The following is a 26,459-nucleotide window of genomic DNA, read 5'->3' on the forward strand; positions in this document are numbered from 1 at the left end:
CTAATGCCATCTTAAAAAAGAGGAGAGGAATAGTTACTTCTTTAATGAGATAATAGGCCTTGTCTTTCCAGAATTCCCACCCTCTGTACAGTTGCTCACAGAGCAGCTGACCTCTTCTCTGAAGTGCTCAGAGAACTGTAATTTTCCATTTTCTTCACCTCTTTTGAAAACATGCTGTACCTGATGCTTTGGGTTTCCTCACTCTTTGAAGTTTTCCAACTCCTGTTTTTGGCAGTGGCTTCCTGCTTCTAAATCAATGCCTAACATTAAGAGGCACTTTCTCTCCACCCTGCTTCTCCAGGCAACTACTGAGATTTACAGCTTGCCTGCCCTGGAGACTTCTTCTGAGCCTGCTCTTGAACTCCTTCATTAAGGAGACTAGGAACCCAAGAGGGGGCGGGGCCTGCTTGTGGCGACTCTAGTGGTCCTCTCCAAATTTTCTGGTAATGTTCTGATTCTGCATGCAAAGGACACAGAAACAAACTATGTGCCTTTCACCCCAGATCTTATCATATGTGCATCTAGTACAGAATAAGTACAGAAGTTTCTTGAAGTCTATGAATCACTCTATGAATTATTGAACTGCAGCACAGCCAGCTGCCAGTTGTGCAGATTAAAAACAGAACAGTGCTCTAATTTTCCTAAAGCTGACTTCCTACTTTACTATTTTTGTTTTTGTATACTACAAAGCTAGTACAGTTACTGGCATATAGTAAGTGCTCAAAAAGGATCACTGGACCAAAACAACTCCGTGTTCCTCCTGGGTTAATGGACACACACACACACACACACACACACACACACACACACGTAAGTGCTCAAAAAGGATCTCTGGACCAAAACAACTCCATGTTCCTCCTGGTTTAATGGACACATACACACACACACAAGTGCTCAAAAAGGATCACTGGACCAAAACAACTCCATGTTCCTCCTGGTTTAATGGACACATACACACACACACAAGTGCTCAAAAAGGATCACTGGACCAAAACAACTCCATGTTCCTCCTGGTTTAATGGACACACACACACACACACACACACACACACACACACACACAATCAAGTCTCTAAATTACAATTAAGAGGTGAGGAGGAACTTCCTGCTATTTCTATTCAAGTCCAGAACTTGAACTTACAGTTGATTCTCGTTATTCGCGGTAGTTAGTTCTATAAAGCCGCCGCGAAACACTGAACCATTGCTCCTAGGGGAGATACAAGGTTAGGTTTCTGCGAGCCTCTGGTCACAACAGCTTTCATCAACTGATCAAGACATAACCTGTTATATATATGTTTCATTCAAGACTGCTGGTTCATTAACAATGAATTCACCAAGCAGCACAATCATGCCTGAATACAGCCTTTCTAATGTCCACAATCATAAATATAGCATTTTTCCATGTTCTGTAAATCATTCAAACAATTTCCATGAGCATAATCACAGCTTTTGTGTGCTTATGAATATTAGCAATAACTCGGTCTTATGTTTGGAAGTCATTTTATTTTATTTATTTTTTGTGTGTGTGTGACAGGATTTCTCTATGTAGTCCCGACTGTCCAGGGACTCACTATGTAGATCAGATTGGCCTCAACTGCTTCCTGAATCCTGCCTGGGATTAAAGGCTTGCACCACTGCACCTGCCTGGAGGTCAACTTTTTAAAAAAGCAAAACTATCAATAAAAAGTCAAAGCGAAGTAAGAGTAGCTTTGACAGGACAAACAAGATGCCTACTTATGAGAAGTAAAAAAAGCAGGTGAAATGTTCTTGTCAGGCTCCAACTGGGAAGATATGTGTAGGTCCACACGAATTTATTACCACCTTGTAGAAGTCCATATCTGACTAGGACGGCCTTACCAACATACTGACTCTAGTGTTACACATATTTTAGTTTGTGGAAAATCTCAAGTGTACAATCCAGAAATGTTGGTGAATGCATGGTATTCAGAAGAACATCTAAGCAACAATGCATTTAAGAGACTCCATTTAGTTGTCTGGCTTTGAGAAATAAAACACAGTGAGTGAAAAAAAATCACAGAATTGATGAGCTATCTTAAAAACCTCTATTATCAAAGAACTGTTTCTTCTGGAATTACTTACTTATGTGGGCTATGGTGTACGCATGTGTGTGTATGCTCACGTGCACATATGAACTAGAGGGGGCAGTGCATGGGTGTCCCCCTTTATCACTCCCTCTTCTACCCTATCCTTTGAGGCCAGAGTCTCCTCTAGAACCTGGATGGAAGCTTACAGCTTGAGTGGGTTTGTATTCTGTCAGGAAGGCAGTAAGCCACAGTGCTCCTGCTAAATCTGCCCACTGCCATAACAGGGTGACAGGCACATCATGGGACCACACTTGGTTTGCTCTGTAGGTGCTCAGGATGCAAACTCAGGTCCTCATGGCTGCACAGCAAACGTTTCAGTCACTGAGTCATCTCTAGAGCCCCTAACTTACATTTATAAGTCCATTTTTCTAAAATGGAATGCATACTATAGTTCTTCTTAGACAATTTAAAATTAACTTCATTAGGATTATTTTTACAGCTAAACTCCAGTGATACTGGGTCCTTTTAGGAACATCTATTTCTAATCTATCTCTCATTCATTCATTCATCAGCCATTTATAGAGAGCCCATCATGTTCCAGATACTTTGACACGGTTATATACTTGATTTAAAATCAACTTCAATAAAGCCAAAATCCCTGTCTTCTTGATGCTTCTCGTCCAGTCAGGATAGAATTTAACCATTTTCTAATAAAAAATAAATTGCAAGTTGTGAAACCACATGAAAAAAAAAACAAATAAATGGTGAAAATATGAGATTTCACTTATTAGGTATATGATTAGACATAAGAAAAAAAAAACCCACAAACTTCTCTGAGCCAGGACTTAACTAGCATCCTAATAGGTAGGAAATGGGGAGAAGAGCATTTCAAGCAAGAAAGAGCATGTCCAAATGCACAGAAGCTTAAAGAAATACACAACACTGCAGTAACTAAAAAGCCAACGAGGCATAGTGTGAACAAAAATGCAAGAGGTAAACGTAAGAGCTAAGAAAGGACCATATCATGCCAAGCCTTCTAGGTGATAGTATGGAGTATAGACTTTATGCTAAAATAATATTCTCAAACTCGAGACAGAGTTGTTCAATTTATGCTTTAAGATTTATTTTGTTGCTCTGTACATCAGTGGGAGGCCAGAAACAATAGGAGGAAAATGTATTCTAGACAGCAAATCACCAGGCAAAACTCAGATGGATGCTTGCCTGGTTTCCTTTAACAACAGTCTGTACTTTGCAGTTTCATTCACTACCACACGGTTCCCACTTCCTACACTTTGTCTCAGGAAAATGACTGCCTGTCTGCAACAGCTGCACTGTGTCCTCCTAACATGGCTACAAGAACGTAGTTCGAGGAAAACTGTTTGCTATGTTAAGCAAAAAGCTGTATTAGGGTATAACTAATGGGGGATACTGAGTAAAAACATCAGAAGGAAATAAATTTTCACCTTTAGGTCATGGGCATTTAATCTACTACCTATTTTTTTAAACATTTTTATCAATTTGCCATTTTTGTTTCTCACACAGTACGTATAGGCTGCTTTTGAAGTGGAAAGCAGTAAAAGGTATAAATAAATTTAAAAAGGCACTCACTAATACCTGAACCTCTCACATTTAAGTATATTAATTTCAGTGCATTTGCTAGCAGTTAACTTGGTTAGCTACTCTGTGCCTTTTTTTTTCACTTACATTGAGTTTATATTAGTAGCAATATTTCAGATAATAAAGTTAAGCTGCTGTTGTACTTTACTAAATTATTGAATCAGGTTTATAATGGTCATTCTCACATCAGTTATTAACATAAAATATCTGACTACTATAACAATTCAGCAACACTGAAAATCAAATAGCAGAAACTATAGAATTATTTGGTCTGGATTTTACTATAAAAATTTAAGTAGCAGGGTTATTTACTTCAAATCTTTATAGAAATTGTAAATGAAAATTTGACCATGAACAAGTATACAAAAGGATTATTAACAGAGCAAGCTATGAAGATTTTATCATATAATTACGTAAAACTTTATTTCAGGGCATATAATACAGGTCACTGAATAAACAGAATGTTTGTGTCTCCCCAAACTCTTCTGCTAAAATCTAAAAACCAATGTGACAATATCTGGATATGGGGCTTTTTGGTCATAAACATGGAATCTTAATGAACTGGACTCATACGCTTTTAAAAGCAGGTCAGAAAGTTGTCTTCCTCTTTCTGCTGTGTTGAAAATACACACAAAATCAGCAGTGTGCAAACTGGTAAAGACTCGGCAGAAGCAGGTCACATTAGCATCCTGATCTCATGAATTCCAGGCTCCAGAACTGTGAGAGACACGCTTCTGATTATACAAGCCACTCAGTTCATGATACTTTGTTGGAGCCGCCCAAACTGACGAAGGTAGTAACTCATCACAATTTTACTTTTTATTCTAAATGTTCATAATTATATTAGGTGGGAAGAAATAATCCTCTGCTATTTGTTGAAAGATTTCAAAGAATATCATGAACAGTCCAGACCTGGAAGTTATTAAGGCAAAGAGAGCAAGGACTCAAACATTCCTTAATGGCAGCAGCTGAAGATTTAAATCTTTCTTTTAGGTCTTAGGTCCCACTCACTGTGCATGTGAATAGTAGGTTCCTCTCACAGAAAGGAACTTCCAGATTTTGACTCAGGAAACATGCATCCAATAACAGGCAAAAAGAATTCCAATAATTGGCCGGGCGGTGGTGGCGCACGCCTTTAATCCCAGCACTCGGGAGACAGAGCCAGGCGGATCTCTTGTGAGTTCGAGGCCAGCCTGGACTACCAAGTGAGTTCCAGGAAAGGCGCAAAGCTACACAGAGAAACCTTGTCTCGAAAAACCGAAAGGAAAAAAAAAAAAAAAAAAAAAAGAATTCCAACAATTGAACACTAAGGTGTTATAACACCTCCTTACTCAATATGGAAGGAGACATTACAGTACATTTGACCAAATTATAATTTAATTTTAAGCTATTACTAAAGTGTGTGTGATGGTGAGGGAGGAGAGAGAGAGAGAGAGAGAGAGAGAGAGAGAGAGAGAGAGGGAGAGAGAGGACAGAACAAGAGCATGCATGCCACGGCATAAATGTGGGAGTCTGTTTTCTCCTACCATGAGTTCTGGTGATTGAACTCAGGCCTTCCGGTTTATGTGGCAAGCACTTTTACCCACTGAGCCATCTTACAACCCCCCAAAAATGTATTTCTGCTGAGAGACTTGTGAAAGGTAGCAAACCAAAGCAAAGTGAAAGATAGAGAAATGAAAGTGTCAAGAGAAATGCATGCATGAGGTTTACGCTGAGCAAACAAAGGAAAATGAACAGCAAGGTGGCACACAAACCATCCTGAGTCAACAGTACCCTGTGTTCATACAAACCCACTATTCAAATGTCTGAAGACTGGAACCTATCACTTACCTCTGTGCAAAGAGGGGCCAAGCAAACTTTAAAACAAAAGGTAACTTTCATTACAATAGGAAGTGAAGAATTCTTTGGCTCAAGTGAGTGGTTAGAGAAAGCTGTTCACTCTACTACACAAAGAACACAATTTCTTAGGATTGTCCTTCTGAAGGTGAGAAGTCTAAGAGCATCAGGCTCTTTAGAGTTGTTTTTCAAGGTCAGCAATAAACTTCACGGGTTAGGCCTAAGAGATGCTACTCACTAAACTACTCAGTTTCTTATTAAAGGAGAAATCCCTTCAACCAAGTCTGATAATCTTTTTTTTTTTTTTTTTTGGTTTTTCGAGACAGGGTTTCTCTGTGCAGCTTTGTGCCTCTCCTGGAACTCGCTTTGCAGACCAGGCTGGCCTCGAACTCACAAAGATCCGCCTGTCTCTGCCTCACGAGTGCTGGGATTAAAGGTGTGTGCCACCACTGCCCGGCAAGTCTGGTAATCTTAAAAAAGTACAACTAACATTTCATAAAATAGTAGCTGGCCGAGTAAACCTGCAGGTGAACCAGATGGATTCAAGGTTCAGATTTTGTAGTATTTGCATACACATGGTATCCTGGGGTTAGAATACAAACCTAATTACGGAATTCATTTGTTTTAATATATATACAGCCTGAAGGCAATTTTAAAGTGTTTTCAATGTACGTACACTTTTACTATTACCTGAAACATTAAGTGTCAAGCTGTCTACTTGTGGTATTGTGAAGGCCTAGACTTAACTTTACAGGCTCAGGAATATGTCATGATAACTCGAACGGATACAGAGCAGTATCCTCCTGCAGACATCCTGTCTGCTGTTTATACAGGAAAGGAAAGCTTAACAGGATCCTGTCTGTGGTTTACGGCCCTTGGAGAGATCTAGATAATCCTGCGGAGCAGTCCAGATAATCCTGTCCAGGGGGTTGTGGTTCCCCACCAAAAGTCTAGAGCAATCGTTTCAAAAAAATCACCTTGCCCCTTCTACCCAATCCCAAATTGCCAATTCCTGGCTTGTGGTTTTTCCCTATAAAAACCCTCTACACCTGGGCTCCTGGCCATCGCCACATTTCCTTCCATCTGCCGTGTGGCGGCCAGGTTGAACCTGAATAAAAGGACCCTTGTCTGCTTGCATCGGAAACCGGCTCCTTGGTGGTCTCTGGGGTTTCGCGAAACGAGCACAACAGTATTACACAGATGTTTAAGAAGTTTCAGACTTTAGATCATTTTAGGTTTGGGAATTTTAGATTCTGAATGGTCACTATGTATTCTCCTATTAAAGACTGAAAGGATGAACATAAAACACACAGAATAAATTTAATTTCAAATGACAAGGTAAGAGGTATATAGACTAAGAAATAAGTGTTGATGTGCCTTTTGATTTAGAATATAAATGGCTAGGTGCCTAAGAACACAGTAAGTGAAGAGAAATCATACACTAGCTGTAACTACTTGTGTATGTGTATATACGCAAGTATATCCTACATATACATGACAGTCTAAAAGACAAAGCATTGCAGGGAAAGAGGCAAAGAAGATAATCCTAAATTATTCCACTGCCAAGAGAAATCACAGTTCTACTTGTAGTTAGATAACCGCATCACACTTAAAACCCTGTTCACTATGACAGCTCCAGGACAAGATGTGGAGCCCAAGAGAAGCCATCAATCAAGCAAATACAGGACTTCACCCACCCCTTATACTTGGTGGTATGTACCAAAAAACCTTAGTGGGTACTCTTGAAACTACAGACACTATCAAACCCTATATACGCTATGATTTTTCTTACATATACTTATTGGTAAAGTTTAATTTATAAATTAGATACAGTAACAATGAATAACAAGCAGCAAAATTATAGCAAATTACAGCAAGATACTGTAATAAAGTTGTTACTATTGCCTCTCATAATCTCACTGTACTACCCTGACCCTTCTTGTGATGGAGTGAGGTAATATAACACCTAGATGATCAGATGAAGTGAGGGGTAAATGATGTGGGCAACCTGATCTAATGTAAATATGATTTAAATGCAGCCCTCTGATACCACACAAGTAAGCCTCATCCCCTGGCATGGGTTTAGAGTGAATAACAGGCAGGTAGCATGCAGCGTGGTCAGTTACGAACAGACTGCAGTTTCATTATGCTCCTCAGAATGGTGTGCCATTTAAAAGATCAACTGTTTCTTCCTGAAGTTTTTCCCATTCAGTGTTTTTAGATTCTGATGGACTGCAGTGGAAAGTAAAATCACAGGTTTGGGTGAAAACTCTTACACTAGACTATGACTTGGGCTTCTAAAGGAAGGTCTGGAGCTATTTATTTCTTATTATATGGACCTGAACAAATTACTTACAACTTGTTTTCCCACATGTAAAAATGGAATACCATCTACTCTTAAAAAAAAAAAAATTAGTATTCAATAATCTTGTTTTTATTTCCGAGGTACAACGAAAACAACATTTCCGCTTCCCCTGACCTTTAGCTGGTCCTAGTCAAAAGGCAGCAGCTTATGAAATCAATCAGTCTATTTCTAAGGTTGATACCTCAGAATCTCTTGATCCATAGTCCACCCTCTTTTCATTTGCCAACCAGCACAGCAGTTGACAGAAGACTCTAAGGTCATGGGAAGAACACTAAAGCCACAACAAGCAAGACAACTAGAATACCTATACTTCACCACTGAAAAGGTAACTAAATTCCTTAATCACCCTTTTGTGAAGAGTTCACCTGAAGAGCTGCCCAATCACACTGATTCCCCATGTGATCCCATTCCTGTCTGGCAGAAGCGAAGCCTACATTAATTCCTATGCACTGGGATTCTGGAGGTTATAAACATATCCCAGTGCATCTTTTCCTACTTTACTCAGAATATCCAAATGAGACACTAGATTTTAAAAAATTTGTCAGTATGCATTATATAAATACAAAGGTAATATCAATGGAATTAAACCAGATTAAGGCTTTTTTGTTAAAAAAAAAACCCTACTGTTAAAAATTACAGTAATGTTATAAAATAATAAACTTTTTATATTAAAAGTCTTGTTAATTTTAAAAACTGCTTATTTTGTTAGGTACAGTTGCTTACTCCTTGAAGGTACTGACTCCTTTGGAAAACTGTCTTAACTATGATGTCAATCACTTGGCTCAAGTGCCTCTGTAATCTCTGCACTTCAAAGACACAGGGTCAAAAAAATAGAGGACATAAGTTAACATGAACCTAAATCCTAAGTTTTAAGAAAAGTATGATTTATTTATATTATCATGAAATAAACGAATAGTAAGATATACACAAAAAGTTTTTAAAAAAAAACCACCCAAATTTTTAGCATATTATTGATTAGTGGTATCTATACATGTATTCATTCACATAAATGATCTTACTAAACAGGTCTATTAAACACAGTAATTCCCAAGTCATCCTATAACAGTTTCCATTTGCTCAAATGGCTTCCAATGAAAACTATCATTTATGATCACAATACATAAGCCACTAAGAAGATATCTGAGTGTTTTTCAATTTTAACACAGTATGGTTTCATATCACCGAAGGTTGGCAAAATAGTAATTATTCTAAATGTTATAAAATACATGATCTTATTCTACTAGATTAGTTGACAGTGCTGAGAGTTGGCTTCTGTGACTCCACAATAACAGAGTCAAACTTTACATATGTAGATAACATTAAAACGTGAGACAAAACAGTAGGAATATGAAGTAACAGAGACATAACCTTACTAGAATATATGTCTATTAATACACTTCATTTAGCATTAAAGGCAACTTTTATCAATACAAAATACAATCTGTTAATGAGAATAAGTTAAAAAGACACATTCTTGTAAAAGATCAAACTTTGAGTGATGGGATATAGTTCAGTAAGAGCCCTGCACATATAATGACCCTAGGCTCAATTCCCAGCACCACAAAAAAGAAAAACTTTATAATACATTACTTCAATATTAACAAGTTTTTTTATATATATTTTAAGGTTTTGTATGTTTAGAACTTTATCATTTGCTTAGAACTAATGATAATTTGCACAGCTGTTATTTTTCATAATCTATGGAATGCAAAATAAGCAAACAGATTATGGAAGGTATATTAAGCTGACACAACAAAATTTCAATCACAGATGATGGATCTGTACATGAGCTTATCAATTTTATCAAAAAATTTCATCACTCTTTATTTAAAATACATTTAAACAGCTTATTTCACATTATCAGTACATATATGTGCAGTATTAAAAACTTTAAATCTGAATATTTTTCTACATTTGACTATCACAAAGAGAAAAGTATGAAACATAGCAAACATGAATAAAATGGGAAATAAATCAGATGAAGGAAACTTCAGTTTTTAAAGAGAATAGCCTATTAAATTAAAGGCTTATTTGTCTTACTGAATAAGAAAGTATTAGTCTTCAAATTTCAAAAGGTCTAAACAAAAGAAAATCGTTGACATTTGGTCATCTACTGAAATAGTTATGGTACCAAATTTATTACTGACCTTTTTCATTAACTGCATAGGAAATACATATGGCTTATATTTCTGTGTATAGATTTTCGGTAGTTATATCATATAATTTCTTTTCTTCTGATTTCATTATATTATACAAATTCTAGCGTGTCAATCTAGGTCTTTTCTTGGAAGCAGTGGGGATAAACAGTATTAAGTTTACAGTACAATAGATAAATTTAAATAATACAACATAATTCCACTCCATCCTTACTGAATTAAGGAGATTAAAATTATTTGCAGTCAAACAAAGAACATCTAGTTTTTATACTAATTTTTTAACTAAACCACTAAAAGCAGGACATTTTTTTTTCTAATTTCTTTCTAACATTTATTAAGCACTTGGATTTCTAACTTTTCACCCTCTTGCTGACCAGCTTTTTTTTTTTTTTTTTTTCGGTTTTTCGAGACAGGGTTTCTCTGTGTAGTCCTGGCTGTCCTGGAACTCACTCTGTAGACCAGGCTGGCTTTGAACTCACAGAGATCCATCTGCCTCTGCCTCTTGAGTGCCAGGATTAAAGGTGTGTACCACCACCGCCTGGCTGCTGATCAGCTTTTAAAGGTAACTAGAAGAAAAAAAAAAACTTCCTTGTCTCAGTGTCCAGAAAATAGATGGAAGAGGAAAAAGGAAACAGAATCTGAGTTCGTACTGCTTGCGCTGTTGCCTCTGTGCAACACAGATAAACTAGCATGTCAAGAGAAAGAGAAAGCAAGATTTTCTCACAACATTCCTTGTGGTTATTTTAGAAACAGATTTGAATTAGTACTTGGAGGAAGTTACTCGGCTTGTAAGCTGAATGGAGACAGCAGGTGCCAGGTATTATGCAGGTGAGGGGGTACATGCTTACAATCCTAGTACTTGGGAGGCAGAAAGAGAAAGATGGGGACTGAAGGTATCTTACTCAAGGCCAGTCTGGGCTACACAAAGCCTCATCTCAAAACAAAAAAGTGCCCATTACAGTCAGCCTATCCCTTACTTACCTGCCATTACAGAGTAGCCAACGAGCAAGAGAATAGTGAGGTATAATCTTCTGCATGACACTGGCCATCACCATGGTAACAACCAGCTGTATACCTATCACACCCTGTGTGAAAAACAAATAAATTTAACAATAAATTAATTAATGTTTGGGGACCCTGCTGGAAAACTCTATATATTTTGAAAATGTACAGAAAATTGACTTTAATAATAAAATATCTCATTCTTGTGGCCTTTAGGTATTCAAAACCACATACTTCCTTTAAACTTAAAGCACAGTAGGGGATGTCACTCCATAGTCTTCTTCAAATTACCAAAGCATCACATGGACGTGAGTACAAGTAAAATAAACTAAACATTAAACATTTATTCCCAGTAGATACTCTATATAAATTAAGGGTATCTGGTCAATTTTGGTAAAAATTCTGAGGTGCTGAGAAGGTATAATCTTTTGTGTTTGCATGAAATGTTCTGTAAATGCGTTAGGTTCATTTGGTTTTTAACGTCTGTTAGTGCCAGCATGTCTCTGTATAGTGTTAGTTTGGATGGTCTGTCTAACTGGTGAGAGTGAGGTAGTGAAATCTCCCACTCTTCGTGGGAGTCAATCAGTGTGTATGGGTCAACATGTGATTTAAGCAGTAGTAGGATTCCTTTTATTAACTTGGGTGCCCTTGTGTTTGGTGCACAAATGTTATGAATTTAAATGTCATCTTGGTGGATTTTTCCTTGATGAGTATGTAGTGTCCTGTCCTATATCTGCTGATTGGTTTTGGTTTGAAGTCTTTTTGTCAAATATTAAAATGGCTATACCAGCTTGCTTCTTAGATCCATTTGCTTGGAATATCTTTTTCTATCCTGTTACCCTGAGGTGATGTCTATCCTTGATGTTAAGGTGTGTTTCTGGGATGCAGTAAAAGGATGAATTCCATTTTTTGCTTTCATTCTGCTAATCTATGTCTTTTTACTTGGTAATTGAGACCACTGATGTTGAGAGATATCAATGAGCAGTGTTCACTGATTCCTGTTCATTTGTGTGTATAGTGTGTGTGTGTGTGTGTGTGTGTGTGTGTGTGTGTGTGTATACACGCACGCGCATGCTTCCCCTCTCTTGATTTGCTGGTCTGGGATTATTATTTCTTGTGTTTTGCTGGGTGTGGTTCACCTCTTCAGGTTGGGATTCTCCTTCTAGTACCTTCTGTTGAGCTTGAGATAGATACTGCTTTTATTTGGTTTTATCATGGAATGTTTTATTTTCTCCATCTATTGTGATTGAAAACAACCCAGGCTGTTGCCAGGACTATAGGCTGTCCTCCACAAAACTGATGGCAAGGCCCTATTACTGAAAACACCACCTACAAAACTCCTGCACATGGAGAAGTCAAGCTGCTGCCTACATACAGCCTTCTACATGCTAGCATCTTTGGTAAAAGAAGGTACTCTGCATGCTACCAAAGAGGAAATGAAAACACCAAGCCAGCTACAAACCCTTTGATCTACAAAGGTATCCTGACCCCAAGATACGCTACTACAAAGAGAGCACAAAGATTCTTGGGAGTAACCAACCAATATCCAGTTTGACTTAAGGTCCACTCCATGAGATGGAACCCTTACCCAACACTGCTTGGGTGACTAAGAATCTGAGACTAGATAGCCCAGGGACCTAGGGAAAAATCAAATACTACTATTCTAGGAAAAGAATACAACATTAAACTGACTCCTAATGACATCATGCTATACATATATATCCGTGCCTTGTTCAATCATCATCAGAGAAGCTTCCTCCTACAGCAAAGGAGAAGAAATAGAGATCCACAGACAGACATTAAGCAGAGTGAGAGACCTTGGAATACTCAGGCCTAAATAGGATATCTCTATCAAGTCCCTTATCTCAGAGTTCAGGAAACTTTGCAGAAGAGGTAGACATAAAGAATGCAAGAGCCAGAGGGGATGGAGTACACCAAGGAAACACGGCCCTCTCCAGCAGCAGGACGGAAGCACAGATGAACTCACAGAGACTGAGGCAGAATGCACTGTGCCTGCACAGGTCTGCAGCAGATGGGGTCCTAGACCTGAAAGGAGAAGTTGACACATGTGCTATTTATTCTTTACCCAGAAGCAACGTCCAAGTGATAAGCACTTGCAAATGAAAATTTAGGTTTCTCTAAGAGAGTCTCATAGGGGGCGGGGAGACACGGACAAACTACTCCTAAGGGTAGGCTGTAAGCCCAGCAGTAGATGGCCAATATGAAATGAACTCAAGGGCATCTTTGGAGGTTCCTTGTCTCATAATGTTGTGTCAGGGCTTTATTTTTTTTTAATTATATATACCTTTTCTATCTTTTACCCTACAGGTGTTTTGTGTATGTATTTAAGGCTTCTAGTTTATTCTTTTTTTTTTTTTAACATGATTTCTAAGTAACAAGTGAGTCTCTATCTACTTATGTTTCTTATGACTTTTCCTGGGCTCTTTTCATTCTGTTTGTTTTTTCCTATTCCAATGTGTAAGTTTTTCTTTTCTCGTATTTTATTTCATTTTCAGGCTGAAGAGTTGGCGAGGTAAGAGATGGCTGTGGCTTACTCTTTTGTCTCTCTGATCTTTCACCATTTACCCCAATATCTGGCTCTGGGTTTTTATCATTAAGACCAATTAGAATTCACACTACAAAGCATGGTGGTGAATGCTAAAAAAAACTGAGGTAGGAACATTGAGAGTCAGAAGCCGAAGTAGACTATCTTACGAGAGAGAGAGAGAGAGAGAGAGAGAGAGAGAGAGAGAGAGAGAGAAGAAACACAAAAACGAAACAGCTCTTTAGTTCAAGACTACTGATCCAAGCAAATGGTTAAAGAGCACTAGCTGTATGAAGCGCGACGGCAGAACTTTGATTGTTCTCTCTTCAAGTCCTCAATCTAACAGCCGTGACTTTGGCACACCATTCAAACACTCTGTACCTGCGTTTCCTTGTCCATACACAGATAATAATTCAATCTACTTCACTGAACTGTTACAGAGCAAGACTAAGTCCACACGACTATTATTTCTTGTAGTGATTACCACCATTAAAAGACAGAATTTCTCAAGTAAAGGAGTTGAGAGGTGGTTCTTGAACAGGACTATTTTTTAAATGTCTACCAAATCTATTTCAACTCTACTTTATTTCTAGATATTTTAATGTCTTCAATTCTGGCAACTGGATTACAGATAGGGCATCTTTCATTTTACTTCACATCCAACGATACATTTTTTTACTTTACATCTCTAGTCTTTTTCCTATAGGTTGTAACAGAAGTTCTGCAATCTCTATACTCTGAATATAATCACAGAAAACTCTTCAACAGTATGCCAGAAGATTGGTTTATTTGAAATTACAGATTTAAAAGGCAAAGCACTTTCAGTTAGTAAATAAAATGTTATAGACAAAGTGAGCCTTGAAAACAGTGACAGTAGCCCAGAGTCCAAGGTCAACGGTGCAGCCTCTCACAGACACAAAGACAATTTAACAGTTCAGTCACTTCTGTCCTCAATAGTAAAGCCACATTTTAGTTGCATTTAATGAAAGTCACTACTATAAAAAGCTATTCTAGCAAGATTGATCTAGAAGATGTATATGGTAGAATGTGGTAACTGGAAGAGGATACTGCTCCTCTTCCTCCAAATCACAAACTGTTAAAGATGTAGACCATGGAAGTAAAGCACAAATAATCCAACAAAAATCAGAGAAACAGATTTAATGATCGCAATTTGAAAATAATGACGCTGTACCTTTGGTACCCAGAGGACAAAAGCAGTCTAGAGATGATGCTGAAAAATTCAGAAACTGATCAACTATGGAGCCAAGAGAGAATTAAGGAACTCCTCACCTTGAGAAAGGCAAATGCTATAGTTTAAGAAAGCTATTCTCAGTATTCTAGTTCATGTACGACTAAAAACTGATCAATGCAAAAGCATAACTCTAATCTGTTCAATTTACTATGTTACTTTCCTCTTCTGAAACGAAGCAGAAAACAGCTTTCCAAAACCTCATCTACCTGCTGTGCTAAACGCATTATTACATAACAGGAATCTTTCAGCTTTCTAAGAGAAATCACTAAGTCTTTCCTAGAACGTGTCACTGTTAGATGACTAAAAATGTCATACTAAAAGGGAACGTAACTTTTACACTAAAACAGGAATCTACATAAAGAGATCATTTTGAAATCATATGAAAAATATTTGGCCACAGTTATTCCTTTTCACACACATACAGGAAGAATACCTGGAGTATACTGTCAAAGTTGTAATTTTGGGGGAACTGTCTCATTAATTTACTATTTTACTAGTACTAACTTAGAAATTAGCAACTGTAATATTCTTATCAGATTTGAACATTTTAAAGTTCCTTAAATGTATGAATATTTTTCATTATTTCTTTAATGGAATATTGAAATAAATTTAACTCTGGAGTTAAACAAATTTCACAACATAAAACTTTTAGACTGATACACTGAAGCTACAAAGACCATCACAGTTGAATCTTAAACATGCCGCATGAAGTCTTAATGCTTTTATTAATGCTTAAAAACAATAATTTGGCCAAACAGTTTCTATCTGGATCCACTGTCTCTAGGTTCAGATTCCCTTGATAACTGGAACTGGGAAAATTAACTTATGAAATAGTTTAGAGACCCAAGACTTGAGTAAAGTCTACAGTACCTTGGTGTGAACCTTTCCAAGTCATGGAAACCTGAGGTCATGGAAAGCAGGGAAAAGTTACATCTTTAGTATCTAGAAGAATGATCATTTCAATTTTTATCATTAATTGTTTCTGGGTAGTATAAAAAAATTTTATCAATGAAAATTAAGTAATTCTCCAATAAATAAAATATACACCAAACACCAGTAGTTTCTTCTGTTTGTCACCAATGGAAAACCAAACTTCAATAGTAAAAGACAAACGCGCTGCAGTTTTAAATTTCAAACTTTGAAAGTGATGTCACCTCAGAGGAGTTGACATTTTGTTATGTTTCATTAAACTAGCTCTCCTGCTGACAAACCAATTGAAAGGAAGCACACATTGTTTACTGTCAGAGGGCATATTTGCATATAAACTTGGGACTCAGATCACCCCAAATGGTTTCAATTATCATCTCCTTTACAAAAAAGAGAAAGGCTATTACCTATCGACCTTCTCATTTTTTTGTTTGTTTCTCAAGCGTTTAAAACATTTTAGTGACTTTTAGCAAGACATACTGAGGCATATAAAAAATCAATTTTACTCCAAAATAGGAAACTTATTTCAACTTAGATTAATAAAAATCTTAAGAACTCACTCTTTAAGCATTTAAACAAACCTTCTCTAGACAATTAACAAAGGGAAGCAGAATCTAAATGACCAAAATCATACAACTACCTGGTTACAGACTTAACTAGAACCCAGGAATCTAATTTCAAATGTAATGATTTTTCTACTAAAGTCTACTGAGTTCACTTAATTAACACGTATTAAGGAACAAGCTTTATGGTACTTTAGAATACTAGAAGCAAGGAAATGTGCATGTTCTTGACCTTTAATGAGCAGTTAGCACATATCTCAGATGAGAGATACATATTATATTCAAAAGTGATAAGCAGATAGGAAGTCTATGATAACAGAACAAAAGGAGAGAGAAATTGAGAACAAACTTATGAAAGGTCACTTGGAAGGTCAAGCTCTAACCAAGAGGCAGTAGCTTGGTCAATAAACACTGCTAACTGCTTTAAGAGAAAGATAGAGGGCAAAACCAGATATTGAAAGGTAAGACTATCGGATTTAAAATTTAACCTTAAGGCTATAATACCATGAAAAGTGATAGGATATGATGAGTAGGTAAGAAGAAAATCCCTTTGGATACCAAGAACAAACGAGGAAGAGAACCCAGCAGCACTGAGACAATTGGCCCGAATACGAGAAGAGGACCTACAGATCAAGTAGGAAGCAGGGAAGCCCTGTCTCTTACTTTAGTGACAACAACTATGTGTGTCTGTGTCTGTGGTGTCACAGAGATAATTTAATAATTTCGAATAATAAAGCACTACAAGTCAATCATATCATCATAGAAATAAGTATAAATCTAAAAAACAAAAATACATTTTCTTGCTCGTTATTATGATATAAGCCTATAATCCCAAAAGCTGAAGCAGGAAGATTACAAGTTTGAAGCTAGGCTTGGCCAGAAAGTTGGCCTGGGCTACACAGTGAAAACCTGTTTCAAAACAAACACCCCCCCCCCCAAAAAAAAAAAAACCTCTCTAACATACAGCTGATATCTTGCTGGCTATGATCAGGAACTTAGAACAAAAATATGTGTTTTTACTGACAGTTAACCCCCCAGCACTCAGAACAATATCATTTAGAACAATTTAGAGCACACAGTATAGCACGTGATATCTGAATGAATGAAGTCACTGTAAAGAATATGTTATCAAAACTTATGATCCAAGATTAACATATATGGGAACATCACATAAGATAACTGATAGAATTCCTAGCCACTCCCCCATGACTGAGCATATGCTGGCAAGAAGCTTAGTCATTCTGGGGGCCTCATGTCCGTGTGCAGAGTAATCACGTAATCTATGCACATGCATGACATAGCTATGTAAGCCCATATGCTCATGCACGGGGGAGTCCACAAAAGCAGATCCCGCACACCACCCCCACCCCCACCCCCTTCTTCCTCCCAATCTTACAATAGGCCTAAGCACATCCCTTCTGTCCCCCTTCCCCTAATAAACTCTTATAGTGGGTTTTGGTGTGCCTCATAGTTTTTCTTGCATGGTGAAGAGCACTGCGTAATAAATAACAGTAACATTTGGGCACAAACTTGCACATTATAAAGAAGTGCTATAGAAATTTTAAAACTGGCTAATGTAGTGGGTAGCTGTCCCAGCTTTGACCTGGAAGTACTACCCCCAGTGAGGCTTCTGGTAACTGTCACACCTACCTATGACCTGCCCGAAAGGCAGGGCCGACAGGAGCCCTTAACACCCTAGGTCCGGATATGCCGGCTCTCTTGGTTCCTGATGATCCTGGATGCTGGATGGTAGACTGAGCAGAGTTCTCCAGAGAACCCCACTGGACTGTACCTCACCTCTCCTGGATCCTGTAACCAACCCCTTTACTAACTGTAAGTTACCCCCCCCCCAATAAACCTCCTTTTTAACTACATGGAGTTGCCTTAATAATTGCCCCAAAACAGTAAGAAAGCTTCATAGGAATGGGAAAACCTAAGATGGAAATTGAAATTTCAGACAAATAAAAGGAAATTTCAGGCTAAATGACAAACATAAATATGAGTGAGGGTGTGTGTGTGTGTGTGTGTGTGTTTGTGTGTGTGTGTATGGTCCCGAATATGAAATGTAATGTTCCCTCAAAGGTTCATGTGCTATATGCAGGATTCATCTCCAGGTGGTTGATCTAATCATTGATAATGAAGGCTCAAAGTTAATTCAGTGCACAAACATCAAAGTCATACTTTGATGGCATTACTGGGAGGTGGTAGGAACCAAGTGGTAGGTGGGCACTGATTACAGGAAATGTGTCTTTAACAGTACAACTTGTTCCAGCCCCTTCCCATCCGCCTTTCTGCCTTCCTTTGCCATGAAATGTGCTCTCCTCACCACAGCATCAGAAACAATGGAGCAGCTGACACAGACTGACACTTCTAATACTGTAAACCAAAATAAACCTTTCCTTCTTACAACGTTTTTGCCAGGTATTCTGTCATGGCAACAAAGCATCTAACATGAGAAATATTGAACTTTCATTTCCTGTTTGATGAAACTATCACTTTGGAAGTCTAAGCAGTCAGAAACAGGGCAATGAACACTACATGTACAAAATCAGACACGTTAGTAAACTGCTTAATCAAAGAGAAATTCTAAGACAAAAGGGCAGTTAAAACCAGGAGGAATGAACAGAGACCACTCCAGACGAAAAATCAAACTGAGTATGATCGAGTGTAAAGGATAACAACAGAATACAGCTGAGGAAGGCTCAATGGTATGGCAAGCTGTTTCCATGTGGGTGGCTGGGAGAATACAAGAAGAGGTAGACTGAAAGATACCAAGAAGCAGCTGACAAGCCTCAGAGAGGCTTCCCAAGGACACTACTTGGCTATAGCCCAGCTTTTCAGAAAATACATGTTTACTGGTGTGGTAAAGAAAATCAATTTGCTTGAGACAAGACTGGTGGAAATCAGGTTTGGAAGAGTGCTATGAGTCAATTTACAGAAAAATGTAAGCTAGTACGCATCAAATTTAAGGAGCCATTCAATTAATGTCTTAATGTATGAGTTACACAAGTAACCCAACATGCAGGCTGCTTGGTGAATTTAAACACAGAAAACAGCAAGTAACCCTGAAGGACATTTCACTGAGGCAATGCTTAAAGACTGATGAAAAACGTATATGCAATAGATCTTTGTAGTGTGTAAAATATATTTAACCCCAAATACTTCTGAATAAATATGTTTTACTTGGCTACTTAAACTGTTCTTTTTCTTTAGACTTCCAACTGATAACATAAACCTATCTGCTCTTCAGATGAAAACTAATGAAATACTACTCCTTTTGACATGTAAAATACAGCTGATATGGCTACACTATAGAACTAGCAGGCCAAGGAGCCAAACAATATCTAAGTTCAATGTGAAAGGACGTAACATTTCTTTCACTGTATGTTGATTTATCCAATTCTGGAAATGCTAACCACCCCACACCACCACCTACGAGCAAAAGTTGGTCACTGTCTAGTGTTATGGTAACCCTACAAGTATAGGGAATAATTAAGCCTACCAAGGTGGTCTGGGAAATGTGGTAATATTTTGCTTTTGCTCTAACAAATAAAGCTTGCCTGGAGATCAGAGGTGGAGCTAGCCATTAGTCAACCACAGCGGTCTGGAGGTCTGTACAGGTAAGAGACAGGAAGTGATATGGCTGGGCAGAGAGGAATATAAGGTGGGCAGAGAAAGGAGCTCACCCCCTTTTTGGTCTGAGGAGTTGTGGAGGTAAGAGGTGACTATGGCTGCTCCTTTACTTCTCTGATCTTCCATCATTTATCCTGATATCCAACTCCTAGTTTATTATTAAGACAATTAGAATTCAAGTTACATCTGGTGCCCAACTTTGGGGCACGAATTAACAAAAAGGCCACTTGCCTATTGCTTTGCAGCCACCAGCACAAGCCGGAGCTGCACAAGGGGGTGTCAGAGTCACTACTCCCCGGCTAGGCTTTCCCCCCTTTTTTCCCCTAAGCCGCTCAGAGTGTTTGGGATTTTTCTGTTGCAGCCTCTCTGCAGCCAACTCCACTGGGCTCTGGATGCTGCAGGTTAGCCCCTCACCACCAGTCAGCTCTGCTTTTAGGCACTCTGCCACACGTTTCTTCCCCACGATCCCCTGTGCACGTTTTTTCAGACAGCTCATTCCCTCTCCTGGTAGGCTGTGGGTTTTCCCTGGACGACTCCTCAAGCTGCTGCCACACTAGGTGGCTGCACTGACACCCGCTTGGGCTTCTACTGGTTTACGAAGCAGCAGTCAGCCTTACATTTCACCATCATCTGAATCAGCAGCAGCAGCACATTTGGTGAGATAACTGGGAATTCTTAGAGGGAGGAATTAGTTAAAAGAGTTTTTTTCCACATTAAAGAATGGGAAGCACTATTACAATGGAAGGAGTTATGTCTCTATATGTTAATACACTGGGCAGTTTGAAAATGGAACAATTACAGCCAGGACTACTTCACAGAGAATCCCTGTCTCGAAAAAAACAAACAAACAAAAAAACTAGAAAGAAAAAGAAAGAAAGAAAGAAAGAAAGAAAGAAAGAAAGAAAGAAAGAAAGAAGAAAGAAAGAAAGAAAGAAAATGGAACAATTAAATGAGAGGATTGATAAGTTTTAGGTTTAATGGGTAAAGCACTCCTGGGTGATTCCCCAGCCCCACAGAGAGGAGACGGGGACATGAGACCAGAAGAACCAAGAGTCTGTTTTTGGGGATGCTGCTTATATACCAAGTGGGAGTGGTCTTGAACGTCTCTGGGGGAGGAGCTCTGTTTGGCAGGCTTTGAGGGGGCGGGTTTAGGGAAAGAGATGGGGAGGTGAATTGAAGTGGATCTTCCATCAGACTCCTTCCAAACATTCCAGACTCTTTGGGTATAGGGATGCCAGTGAGCCAGGGGTTGAGGTGGAGCGCCCACCCAAACAAGGATAATTAATTTAGATGAGATTTATGTAATGTCAATTATAAACATTATCAGTTTTATCATTTTTTGTTTTATCACTAAAAAAGTTGGTTAATGTGAGTGCTAAGATACAAGTTTTAGAAAAACTTATTAAAAACAAACAATAGAGATATTCAGACCCAGACAGAGGAATTTAAAGGAGAACCAATCTCAGTGTTACATTATAGGGTTAGAGAGGTATAGCCTAAGGTTTTCAAACAACCAACTTTAATTGATCCAGAAACCTTACAGGAATTGCCAAATAATAGATATCTCTAAGGCAGTACAAAAGCTAAATGGATTCCTGTGGAAATGTTAGATTTAAGGAGATTCAAGGAAGCGATAGTCTCATATGGCATGCATTCATCATTTGTGAAGCAGATGTTAAAATTGTGGTCACCTTGTAATAGAATTGTCGCTCAAGTCTGAAAAGACTTGGTTACAGTAGTCTTGGAGCCTGGTCCTCAATTACAGTGAAGGACCTGGTGGAAAGATGAGGCTAAGACCATTAAACAATGAAGTAGGGCTAGAGGTATGGAATCTCTCAAGATCAACTTTTTGGAAAGGAAGATTATGCTAATGTACAAAGGCAATCTCTATATGATTACCACATCCTGGCTTTATGCCATGTGGCAGTTTTGAATGCTTGGGACAGAACTGAAGAAGTAGGAAATAAAACTGACTCATTTACTAAAGTTATACATGGCACAAAAGAAACCACTGATTTTTTTTTTTTTTACAAAGATTGACTTCAGTAGTAAATAGAATGATACCAAATTCAGAAGCTAGGTAAATAGTAATTTGAATCTCTAGCTTTTGAAAACGCTAATATACAACACAAAAGGGTAATTAGGCCATTAAAGGCAAGCATCCTTGGATGAATGGATCTGAGATACAGTCAATATTGAATCTCATAACCATGATGCTGCTTGGATAGGTTTCCTGGAATTTGCTCCACCTAAAGGAGGCAGTGCTTCTTGTCATTGTAGTGACCTCTTAAAAGGAAAGGGAGAAGAAAGGGTCACAAGGCCCTCCTCCCTGCTTCCTGCTTCCTGGTGTGATCAAACTGCCCGGTAGATTCACTCCTTGTCAGATCAGAGGACGACTTCAGCTGTCTACTAGGTTCTGTATTCATGAGTGTATTTCCTCAATTTATCCTAATAAATTTCCCTAATACTCCTTAAGCAGACTCGCGTAGATTTCTCCAATTAGATAGGAGAGGTGATTTCCAGAGGTTTGAAGAAAACCAAAATGTCAAGCATTTCAATTGCAGTAAAAAAGGCCACCTAAAAAGGGATGTAAACAGAGAGTTTCTAGAAACAATGTTTTTTTCTAAGAATAATCCAAATAGAATGCCTCTCCCATCTGGAGTATGCAGAAGGTGTGGTAAAGGCAGACATTGGACTAATGAATGTAGATCAACAAGGGACAAATAGTCAAGGTAACCCTTTGCTATCGGGAAACGCCTTGAAGGGTCTCTTGCAGGTCCCCAAGTTAAACTTGGTTCAGTCATTTCCTGTCATTGTGGAGGAAACTCCTTCCCAGAGTAATTAAAGGATCTAATTAATGCCTATTGTAAAAAACCATACTGCTCTGGATGATAGAATAGCTACAGAAGATAAAACAAAAATTCCAGGAAAAACCAAAACAAGAGAGACCTCTTGATTAGAAGAGGTGATAGTTCATTAAACAGAACAGCCATTTAATCTAAACTAACCTATAAAACTAACACATGCTTTTTATTTGATCAGATATAATTTGTCATAAGGGACCCTCCCCAAAATTAGGGTTGGGGCAGGATTTTGTTTTTGTCTTTTCTGGAGAATAAAGACATCTAGCTAAGGAATCTGAAAACCACTGGACAAATGAGACATGTGAAGAAAAAGGACAAATCATCCAGAAAAAATGTCCCAAGAAAAAGAGTAAATTGGCCTATTAGTATATCACACCTCCAACAGGAAAAAATTTCATAAATATTCCTAAATGTTTGTTTCTGCTGTTCTCTACAGACATATAATGCAAATGGTCTTTTTGTAGTCTCGGTTCCATTGAAAATTAAAGCTGGCCTTAGAGTTAAGAGTGTGGTTCTTTCCTTCTCTCTAAACTCAACCATGCTTGTTATAGTAAAATCCAAAATCTGTCTCATGTCAGAAAAGCCACCTGATATGGGACAAAAGAAAAACCAAAATTTAAGGACTATTTTATTGCCACTAATCTCATAATCCTTTGGTTTTATGTGGACTCTTTAACACTTTTCTTAAGGCATAAATATTATCTCAAAATTTATAATACATATATATTTTAAACTTTTTGTCATGATATTAATGGTCATATAGAGTACTAACTAATTCTAGGAAAAGGCTTCATCTAGCTTCCTGTACACAATTTCAGGTTTGATTCTCTATCAGGTAACTCAGAATTAAGATTTTATATTCTGGATGTACATAACAAATATTGATCCTTTAACCTCTTTGATATTTGCTGCATATGACATTTAAAATAGTTAAGTTTTCTGCAATGAACCATGACCATGCCTAACAGCGACCTTTGAAGTCTCTAAAAGGAGGATGGGGTCTCACAATATCAATATGATAACACCACTAAGCTGAAAACACCACCTAAGATCAGCTTTGGACTACAAACTGCTCAAGACAATTTCAAGGTGGCTAGCTGAGATGATCCAGCTTCACAGACTACTCTAGCCAGGATTTAAGATAAGCCCTGCACTTTCCCATTATGCAGAGACTGGATAACAAATAATACAGCTACCTCTCCCAGGACTTGACAATTAACCCAAATTTTTCTTTTCAGGATCCCCTAAAGATGCCGTTGCCCCCAGACAGCAGGAAGTAATTTTAAGAACACTATTCCCAAGAGGTGGTGTGGGTGGTTTTTTGGTCTTTCAATGGGTTACAGATATTTGTCATTGTTTAGGTTGGTTGGTTATAAGTTGTAATTGGTAATGGTCAGGAAAAAGCTGAACAAAGGAGATTAGATCCAGGGATCTTGTTCTGAAAAGAAAAAAGGGGGGATATAGACATGATAGGATAAAGGTAGATTATTGAATCTACTTTTAAACCAAAAAAAGCAACTACTAGTTTTAAATATTTTTTATTGGCTTAGATTTTTGTATATTGGTACCAAACTTGAGATTATTTTTGTTATACTGTATATGTGTTATAGAAATGATAGGCTAAAAAGGTAGATTATTGAATCTACTTTTAAACCAAAAAAGCAACTACTAGCTTTAAATATTTTACATTGATATGAGTTTTTGTATTTTGATACAAATTTGAGATTATTTTTGTTAGAACATACTGTACATACATTTCTACTCTTGTTCAAGGTATTGTGCCTATACAACTTACTTAACAATATAATGCAAATTTTTACTGCTTCAAAGTTATTATTACCAACTATTTAGGATAATAAGGAAATGCAAGTTAGTAGTTAGACACCTATTACAATCAAACTTGTAGTCATGTTAGGTATGTTTTCAAGGTCAAACAGAGATATGTTTTAGATAAGAAGTGGTCTTCAAATACTTCAGAGGTGGGCACTGAAGAAACTCCATGTGGAGTTTACTTTCTTTGTGGCAAAAGTTAGCCACTAGGCAAGAAATTGCCCTTGCCTCGACTGCTGACAGTATGCTGTCCAAAACGGACAAGCAGGACACAAAGGAAAGTAACTGCCAAACTTCACCAAGACAAGGCAGAACAGTCCTTCAGAAAATCCTGCTTCACAGAGAAGTCTGTCAGATGCTAGGCTGGCAAGCCAAAGATAGATGCCCCAATGATGCAGAGGAACTGTCTGACTGGGTGACTGTCCAGGCAGCCAGCTGTTTCTGTCATTTCTCACACTTTTTGTAAGTAGATTGCTTGTACTTCCTGCTTACTCAGATAATATTATTTCCTTCTTGGGTCTCTGAAGGAATTGAAGACTTTATAGTTATAGTTTTCCTTGTTAACAGATTCAGAAAAGAAATTCACTAAAGAAGTGTAAAGTGTATAGGTTGAGAGACATTAAAAGATAGTTTTAGTAATACAAGTTAGAAGAGAAAGTGAATTAGGTGCAATCTTTTAGACTCACCAAGATAGGATAGATAATGGAGTATTTTCTCTGAATTTGTCAAATGTTAGTTGATGTATTTACTGCCTGTATATATTATATAGTTATTGTACTTATTGTATATGGTTTTTCTTATATTAGTTATAACATAACTATAATATATAACTTTTTTATTTTAGACAAAAAGAAGGAAATGTGGTGATATTTTGTTTTTGCTCTAACAAATAAAGCTTGCCTGAAGATCAAAGTGGAGCTAGACATTAGTCAACCATAGAGGTCTGGAGGTCTATATAGAAAGGAGACAGAAAGTGATATAGCAGGCTGGTGGAGACAGGAGCTCGTCCCCTTTTCACTCTGAATGAGTTGTGGAGGTAAGAGTGACTTTGGCTACTCCTTTACGTCTCTGATCTTTCAGCATTTACCCCAATATCTGACTCCAGGTTTTTATCATTAAGACCAATTAAAATTCGCAATCGAGGGAAAGGCTGGTTCAAGGAATGATATTTGACCTAGTCTGACAAGGTTAAAAATGGACCCCACTCAAAGGTTGCTCCAGTCAGGGCAACAAGTAGACTGGCCTATCTTTCTCCCCAGATCTAATCCCCCAATCTCATCCCCATTTCTGTAGCAGAACATTTGTTGAGGTCTGCCCTTTCTCTTTGACCCCATCCCCAATGGATCACAAAGATCTCCTCAAACCTTCCTTCCTCCAACTCATCCCAGTATTCCAGCCTCCAACACCAGCACACTCAATAGGAACACAAGAGCCAAGCAGGCCAGGGAAACAGGTAAGCCAGCTGAAGACCTTTATCACTCCCTTCTCCCCTCCAAATCCAATCCCCCAGTCTCATCCCCAACTCTGTAGCAGACACCTGTGGCAGCCCTCCTTGCCCTCTGTTCCCATGTCCTGTGGATCCCACGGATCTTCCGCTGCTAACCTCCCTCCCCCAACTGTATCTCAGCCCCCAACTCCAGCAGGCACAGACCACAAGTTCTACAAAACCAGGTAGTCAGCCTGCAGATTCTCTCTTCTCCCTCTGTTCCTATCCCAGCTTCATCCCCAGTTCTGTAACAAACGACCTGCTGCAGCCTTCCTTCCCCCTGCCCACATCTCCTATGGATCCCATAGACCTTCCTCTCCCAACTTCCCTGTCCACAC

The 26,459-nt window shown here is 38.2% G+C and overlaps 1 protein-coding gene across 9 annotated transcripts in view; it reads right to left on the bottom strand.

Moving 5' to 3' along the window:
* Tmem161b (transmembrane protein 161B) overlaps positions 1-26,459 on the bottom strand; it is an 87,608-nt gene that overhangs the window by 45,595 nt on the left and 15,554 nt on the right. For 6 of the 9 annotated variants that reach the window (XM_059276506.1, XM_059276505.1, XM_059276502.1 and 3 more), the window contains exon 3: positions 11,001-11,104. The exons of 1 other annotated variant lie outside the window; for it this stretch is intronic. In XM_059276506.1, coding sequence (XP_059132489.1) covers positions 11,001-11,104 — 104 coding nt within the window. Of the gene's footprint in view, positions 1-1,141; positions 1,183-11,000; positions 11,105-15,688; positions 15,720-26,459 lie in introns of those variants that run through there. 2 more of the 9 variants (XM_059276504.1, XM_059276510.1) reach the window with 2 other exon arrangements.

Source organism: Peromyscus eremicus, chromosome 11 (assembly GCF_949786415.1).
Source record: "Peromyscus eremicus chromosome 11, PerEre_H2_v1, whole genome shotgun sequence".
NCBI lineage: Eukaryota > Metazoa > Chordata > Mammalia > Rodentia > Cricetidae > Peromyscus > Peromyscus eremicus.